Here is an 8,741-nt window from a genome sequence, read left to right as displayed (position 1 = left end):
GCCCCTCCTCCTTCCAGCCCAAACCAGAACAGACACAGTTCTTTTAGAACAGCCTATTGTTTTCTCTTTGCAGTACATGTGACTTGTCTTTATGAGAACTCATTTCCAAGACTTGACTGCTACCACACACACAAGCTAACTCCCATAAATACTGTACAATGCACACACACACACACAAAGTCATCTCTCCTCCAGCCTGGCCGCTCAAAAGATGGTCGTCCTTCCCTGGGATTTGTGAGATTATGGACACCAGATGAGTTCTTCTCCTCCCCCAACACACAATCCTTCAAGCCCCTCTCCATAAGCCCATAAAGGGTCTGTGGCTCTTGGCTGGGAGCCTGGAACAAAACCCAGGGGGGAGGGGGGGGGGGGCAAATATGGTTGCTTGGGATGTTCATAACCTGACTGGATGCTAGGAGAAGGGGGGATGAGCGTATCAGGGGCTTGGTACAAGGCTCCCCTATTGGGGAAAAAGCCATCAGGATACCTCTCCTATTTTTTCATGGCTGATTGCACAAATACCCCTCACCTCTCCACTGCAACAGCCAACGAATGGTTTACCATCTGCTGTAAATGTGCTGCCATGCATTATCCAGGCAGGTGCTGCAAATTGGTAGTCCATGTTTTAAGTGACCCTCTTACAATGTTTAGACGTTTTGAAACCTTAATTCCTAAATAAACTCATTTTACAACAAACATTTGTGGGGATTCTTAACATGTACATGTATGTGAGAAGAACCACATTCCCCATCTAGTTATTACCATCACCCTCACCTCCTCACCCTCCCCCCATCTCTGCTCTCCCCTCACCTTCACACCTTCTGCTTACAACGTCACTTAGATCTGACTAAATATCGTGGCACTGGGTTCTGGAGTGCTACCCTGCAGCCGTAGCAGTAGCCAAACCAGAGCATGCTGGGTACACAGATGGAGCAGACAGACGGGACAAGGGGGTGAGGGAGGGGGCGCTGCAGTGTTTGAGAGGTGGGCTGGAGGGGAGGGCGAGGTCGGGCAGCAAGCCACTGCAGCTGGGCCAAGCACAGGGTGATGCAGTCAGTTGTCATACGCAGATGACAGCGGATGTCTGACAGAAGACGTTTCTCACCATCTCCTCATTAAAGGTCCATTTTGTAACTTTCATTCCTAAAACACGCAAGCCCTTCACCTGTTTATAAACCGAGTAGGTCTTAGTGAATCATTTTAGTTGTTATTCTTGTTTAATGTGTCTGAGTCTACATACTCTTTGGACACTAATCAGACCAAACACAAAAAACACTTACTGTTTCCTTTAGGGGTAAGGAGGTTACGGTTAAGCACCCCCCATGGATACCTTTATTAAGGCCAAACAGAAGCCCTTCACTTCAGAGAGCAGCAATAATGAATCTAGTGTCCACTGCAGGCAGACACAGTTAGTACTCATCAGGATCTTTAACAATGTAATCAATAGTCCGATATAAACAGAGATTCTATTGACACGGTTATTCTGAGAACAGAAATGTGGTTAGTTTGGTCTCATTTAGAAAGCTGAGTGATGGAATATTCAATCACACCGTGCCATTATGGTCCGTGGCTGTCATCCTTACAAAGACCAATCTTGTTTTCATTCATCAAATTCATATTGACTATTTCATGCTTCAGTTCCACGATTCTGGTAATAGATTCAAGCAGCTGGTTTGTTTACCTTGTCAAGCTTGTTCTAATTAAGGAAATAAAATGTGCCTGTGCAGAACATTTCTTGCCTCAGAGTGGTAGGTTTTTAAAATATTGTCTTAGACTGCATTTCCTTGGTCTATCTTAAAATAGCCATATCATTATGCCTGAGAAGAACACACTACACATTTAAGTAGTTAGCAAGCGTGGTTGTTTGGAATTATGTACAGTGCATGATAGTCTAAAGCGGTCGTAAAAACTCAAATATGTTTAATACTTGAGGGTTCATCGTCTCAAAACATGTCTCTATCAAGTATACTCTATCTGCATTACATCACTAATCTACATCATGTTCCTAAAGGCCATGTATGACCCACGGCCTACTTCACATGGTTTTCCATAGCATGTTAATAACCTGATTCACCCGTCCACAATGTGTAAAGTTCCTCAATAAGCATAATTTACCACACAGATTCAGAGCTGCAGTGCAGCAGAACAGGGCCATTATCTCTGGTAGAATGACCTAATTGTCTGTAAACAGAGGAAACACTGCTGTTGCCAAATCAACCAATAGCCACGAAGCAAAACCCCAGTTTTAGAAGCACGGCAAATTCTCCAGTGTTAAATCAACACAGAGTGTTAAATGTAACACTGGTCCAGTGTCTATACAGGTCCACACTTTTCATTGTTAAATTAACACACTGCTTAGTGTTAATCTGCATTTGCATATTTCCCAGAGTGCCTTGCCTTTAGTAAATTGTAGAGTTACCACCCATGACTGTATTTGTTAGTGACAGAGACATGGTTGTTGCATTCATCCATTTTCAGCCCTGTGGCCTTCACCAAGTGAAATCCTAAGTGAATATGTTATCATAAAAATGTAATTATTTAACACAATACAACACATATTTCATAAGGCCTTATTTTGGGGGCCTAGTTTACCCTAATACAGTAGCCTGAAAGCAAAATCAGGCCTGCAAGTCACATTATTCTGGCTTGTAAAGTGATTTGTAATTACTAATGGAATTCAGCCAGAGTGGGGATATCCAACATTTGGAATTTTTATTCACCCGTAACCTGCATTCTGAATGACTGCCGAGTTGGGAAGACAAAATTATGAGACTACCTAAATCATCTAAACTGGAACAACCATTTCAGTAATGGGTGCAATAAGTCTAAGTAATAGATTGGATTAGTTTAGTAAAATGTATGTTATGTATATTTGAGTAGCATAACATTAATTAATTAATCAAAAACATACATATTCAAAACATTTTTACCTGCAATAGAGCATGCTGGGATATATGATAATGATGAGCATGGATTTGGTTTAACAATGGTTAGTAACACCAACACTGCTTTTTCTTTTAGACCAATGAGTGTTAATTTAACACCTGAATGAACAATAGAAATGTTACACTGAAAAATCAACACTAGTGAACACTGGCCAATTGGCTGTGTGTGTATTATATCAACCAATAAAGTGAGTTAAAAACATTCTGCTTCCCAGGGTGAAGGGTTAGTGGCTTGGACCGGCCAGGGATGCACATGTGGCTCTCATTTCTGACTGGCGGGGAGAGATGCATTATGGGGGTTAGAAGACCACCCCCACCCCCGCTTGGCAGAGGAGTGATGCTCTTATTTAAAGATCGCCTCTGTTTTTCTTTGGTCTATTTTATACAGAAAAAGAAACAGGACAGAAAGGTCTTCCTTGTAAAGAATTTCAAACGGCACGTGTTCAGATATCCTAACACAAAAAAGCAAATAGTTTTTAACAATTATTTTTAATTTCACCTTTATTTAACAAGGTAGGCCAGTTGAGAACAAGTTCTCATTTACAACTGCGACCTGGCCAAGATAAAGCAAAGCAGTGTGACACAAACAACAACACAGAGTTACACATGGAAAAAACAAACGTACAGTCAATAACACAATAGAAAAATCTATATACAGTGTGTGCATATGAGGTAAGATTAGGGAGGTAAGGCAATAAATAGGCCATCGTGGCGAAATAATTACAATTTAGCAATTAAACACTGGAGTGATAGATGTGCAGAAGATGAATATACAAGTAGAGATACTGGAGTGCAAAGGAGCATAGTGCAGTACTGTAGTGCTAGGTTCATTTGCCTTTCCCGGCATGCACAAGCACACACATACAAATAAGCATACACATTTACACACACGCAGCGGCTCTTATAAAACAGAAAATGACCGTCAGAGCCTAGCGCACATAACCAATTCCAACGTTTGGTGAAGTGATTCTCTTTATTACAAAGTCTCTACTCAGCAGCAAGCAGCACAGCAATCTGGAAACATCAAACTAGATTTTAAGAGTCTCTTGCCAACCCACTTCCAACCTCCTATACCCCCTCTCTCTCCCTCCCCCCTTCCTTCCCTCCCACTCTCCTTGGCCAGGCCTGAGGTTCCTTACTTTCTCTCCCAGGCCCTGTAAGACAACCATCAATGCTGTGGTTTGGAGGGCTGGGCAGGGCCGTTGGTCCCACGGGTGTCTCACACACACACACACACACACACACACACACACACACACACACACACACACACACACACACACACACACACACCACACACACACACACACACACACACACACACACACACGTAAAGGTTGTTAAAGACTATAGGCAAGGCGTGCTGCGGGTCTGGAAAGCTACAGTAGAGTAGAGGGAGGGGAAGTGGTGTGTACGTCTACCATGGGAATTGCCAGGGACCTCACAATACGATATTTTTTACAATACTTAGGTGCCCGATACGATACGTATTGCGATTCTCACGATTCTATATGCATTGTGATTGGATACTGTGATTTTATTGTAATTCGATGTTCCAACCATTTGTCTGCTGCAGAGGGACAAGAACGAGCCATGATAAAAATGAGTTTTGATCAGTCATGGAAATACAAGTGTTGAAAACAAATTGGCTCCATATTTAAAAAGAAGGTGGAGAACAAGCTACGAAGGAAAAATACTGGAGTTTTGGTGCAGGTACAGCCAACTAGCACAAAAATAATATTGCGATATGGTCACAACGATACTATAGGATATATCGTAAAAAATTAGATCCCGATATGTAACTGTATGGATTGTTTCCCCCATCACTTATGAATAATGGTGCCAGTGTGTGGAGGCTAAAATATAGTAACACAATCCCCAGCCTGAATACCCCTTATGAAGGTACTACAAATTCCTTTCACATGAGGTGGGGCAGTATCAAACGCTTTCTCTCATTCCCTCTCACCCACACTATCCCAGGGACTCCATTTGGCTCTACCAGGTAGTTCCACCATTAGCCTGGAAAACCTCATTCTTAGTGGAAAATGCCTTGTGTTTCGTGACAGATGGATAACTCTGGCTGGATTGAGTCATTCCTAAAGTTAAACGTGAAAGTCAGTCAGGCCCTGTTGTGACTAACCATGTCTCTCATTGACTTGTAGTGTTGCGGTTAACATGAAGGGAGGCAGACAAAAGGTAGAGTGAGAGTGATGTGATGAGTCAGCATAGTGACACATGATGATTACATAGAGGGCTACGTCATGAAGCAGGTTAACTCAGTCCCTCTCTACATTTTGACAAAGTTATAGGGTTAAAATACCTGATGGGCTATTCATATACACACACGCAGGCTATATGCACACACACACCCACACACAAAGATGAGCTGATTTTGTGAGCTAAATATGATCTCTGCTGACATGATCTTCTCAGTACAGGAGATTAATCCAGTCACGGCGACTGATATTGTCTCTCAGACAAATAGACAGTGAGAACAGGAGCCAGGACCATTCCTACTGTGACCCTACCCAGCGTGGTCAGGTCCTTTCTAACACAGGGCTGACAGCAGGCTTTACTGCTATAACCTCTGCTGATGGATGGGCTATAGCTAACAGAGAGCGAGAGAGAGACAGAGCAAGAGACAGAGTGAGAGAGAAAGAGAGAGAGAAAGACAGACAGAAAGAGTAAGAGAGCCTCCCGATTGGCGCAGCTGTCTAAGGCACTACATGCTTGAGGTGTCACTACAGACCCGGGTTCGATCCCAGGCTGTGTCATAGCCTGCCGCAACCGGGAGACACATGAGGGGGCACACAATTGGTCCAGCATCATCCGGGTTAGGGGAGGGTTTGGCCTCCTGGGATTTCCTTGTCCCATCACGCTCTAGCGACTCCTTGTGGCGGGCCGGACTCCTGCAAGCTGATAACGGCTGCCAGCTGTACAGTGTTTCCTCTGACACATTGGTGCGGCTGGCTTCCGGGTTAAGCGAGCAGTGTGTCAAGAAGCAGTGCAGCTTGGCAGGGTCGTGTTTTGGAGGACACATGGCTCTCGACCTTCGCCTCTCTCAAGTCCGTAGAGGAGATGCAGCGATGGGACAAGACTGTAACTACCAATTGGATATCACAAAATTGGGGAGAAAAGGGTAGAGGAGAGAAAAAGAGATCCTCTTCACAACCACTAGGACTATATGACCTGCACACTACAGCAAATACTTCCTTTAGTCTCTTCCAGTGGAACAGATATGACTCAGGTTGAGAACATCTTTGTCTCAATGCGGGGTGATTCAGTTTCAGCAGTATGACAGAGGAGGAAACAGAGGAAAAGTAGATAGGAAAAGAGATTTAAAAAAAAGTTCCAATCTAGAACCTAAAAGGGTTCTTCGGCTGTCCCCATAGGAGAACCCATTGAAGAACCATTTATGTTTCCAGGTAGAACATTTTACATTTACATTTTAATCATTTAGCAGATGCTCTTATCCAGAGCGACTTACAGGAGCAATTAGGGTTAAGTGCCTTGCTCAAGGACACATCGGTAGATTTGCACAGAGGGTTTTACAAAAAGGGTTGTCCTATGTGGACAGCCAAAGAACCCTTTTGGAACCCTTTTTTCCCCTAAGTGTACAAAAATAGAAGTGTCTCTTACCTTCACAGATTCTGTCTAGTCGTTGGCGTTTCACTTTGTGTTTGTCGGGCAGAGCCATGTTGGCACTCCTCTCCTCCTATCCTCCTCTGTTCTCTTTTCCTCCTATCGGCCAATCTTTAGGAAGCTAGCACTCTACCCAGAATTCCCCACGAAGCATGCCAACACACCACACACCTGAAACACACAGAGGAAAAAGAGAGGTTACACACACCAATCATCATCAGACCCATCCAAAAGACAATCTAACATGTAGACACTAAATGTGAACATCTGTCCTTTACAGAAGTACATCACTGGGGCCAAGCTTCCTGCAATCCAGGACCTCTATACCAGGCGGTGTCGGAGGAAGGCCCTAAAAATGGTCAAAGACTCCAGCCACCCTAGTCATAGACTGTTCTCTCTGCTACCGCACGGCAAGCGGTACCGGAGCGCCAAGTCTAGGTCCAAGAGGCTTCTAAACAGCTTCTACCCCCAATCCATAAGACACCTGAACATCTAATCAATGCCTACCAAGACAATTTGCATTGCCCCCCCCCCCTCTTTTACCCTGCTGCTACTCTCTGTTATTATCTATGCATAGTCACTTTAATAACTCTAACTACATGTACATATTACCTCAATTACCTCGACTAACCGGTGCCCCCGCACATTGACTCTGTACCGGTACCCCCTGTATAGCCTCGCTATTGTTATTTTACTGCTGCTCTTGTAAGTAAGCATTTCACTGTGAGTTGTATTCTGTTGTATTCGGTGCATGTGACAAATAACATTTGATGTGATTTTTGATTTGATTTAATGGAACAAGAAATGACAACACAGAGGGAAAAAAAGATGTTCAGATTTCCAGAGTTGCTATTCATCTACTATGGCATTGTCACCTTCAAAAATCTTGATCACATTAAGGAACCAAGGGCTGAGGTGAATTTGGGACCGTTCTCTTTATTGTAAAGGACAGTACCCTGCAAGGACACATGGTGACCAGTAGAGGGAGTGCTATCTCCGAGCGCTGTGCAAAAATCTGACTGTCACGGCCAGACACCAAAAGCAAACAAAAAACACAGACACATGCAGATGAGCGGAACATCAATTAACTCTCAGTGGTCAGAGATTTCCCTGTTCAGAGACGGATTCCCCTCTAAACCCTGAGGCTGAACACAGATACCCCACAGCACACACAAAGATACAGACATGCAAACATGTGCTCTCACCCCCTCACACACATTTAGACAGGCAGCCCAATTCTGATCTTTTTTCAACTAATTGCTATTTTGATTAATCACATCAGATCTTTTCACATCAGATCTTTTTTTACAGCTGACCTGATTGAGCAAAAGACCAATTAGTGAAAAGAAATATCAGAATTGGGCTGCCTGTCTAAACGCAGCTAAAGACACACTTCTACTAAGGCAGCATTTCCCAACCCTGCTCCTCCAGTTCCCCCAACAGCACACAGTTCTATTGTAAGCCTGGACAAGCACACCTGATTCATCCTGTCAGCTAATCACCAAGCCCTCAATGAGCTGAAGGAGGTGTGTTTGTCCTTGGCTACAATGAAAACGTGTACTGTTTGGGGTACTCGAGGACCAGGGTTGGGAAACACTGCCCTAAGGCACATGTGTCAAACTCTGTTTGGACCCCAGGAAGAGTAGCTGCTACCCCTAATAAATACAAATACAAATTCCACGGAGGCCCGAGTGTCTGCGGGTTTTTGCTCCACCCTTGTACTCGACTGATGAATTAAGGTCACTAATTAGTAAGGAACTTCCCTCACCTGGTTGTCTCTTAATTGAAAGGAAAAAACAAAAACCTGCAGACACTCAGCCCTCTGTGGAATGAGTTTGACACCCCTGCCCTAAGGGTATCCTGTCACACTGTGGAATGTGGGTCAGTTACTCAGCAGACATGGTGACTGTCTCAGCAAAATATAGGCAGGAGGGGAGGAGGGGACCAAGTGAGAGGGAGAAAGATGTGCTGAACTTCACTTTGAAAAGCCATATTAAAAAAGGAAGTAGAAAACAGGAGTAATGGGAAACTAGCAGCATCAGCTTGCCAGGTGTGTGACGTGTAAAGTTCATCTCTCTCTACAGTGATTAGGTTTGACATTTAAACCCTGCACACACACACACACACACACACACACACACACACACACACACA

General features: G+C 43.9%; 1 protein-coding gene across 1 annotated transcript in view; it reads right to left on the bottom strand.

Moving 5' to 3' along the window:
- LOC106577038 (C-terminal-binding protein 2) overlaps positions 1 to 8,741 on the bottom strand; it is a 102,997-nt gene that overhangs the window by 70,298 nt on the left and 23,958 nt on the right. Inside the window, exon 2 of the mRNA XM_082964792.1 lies at positions 6,585 to 6,758. Within this exon, the coding sequence (XP_082820918.1) occupies positions 6,585 to 6,642 (58 nt within the window). The 5' untranslated portion in view covers positions 6,643 to 6,758. The remainder of the gene's footprint in view (positions 1 to 6,584; positions 6,759 to 8,741) is intronic.

This window comes from Salmo salar, chromosome 18 (genome assembly GCF_965601325.2).
Source record: "Salmo salar chromosome 18, fSalSal1, whole genome shotgun sequence".
In the NCBI taxonomy this organism is placed as follows: domain Eukaryota; kingdom Metazoa; phylum Chordata; class Actinopteri; order Salmoniformes; family Salmonidae; genus Salmo; species Salmo salar.
Note: the sequence above shows the minus strand (reverse complement) of the source record. Positions and strands in the feature narration are given on the sequence as shown.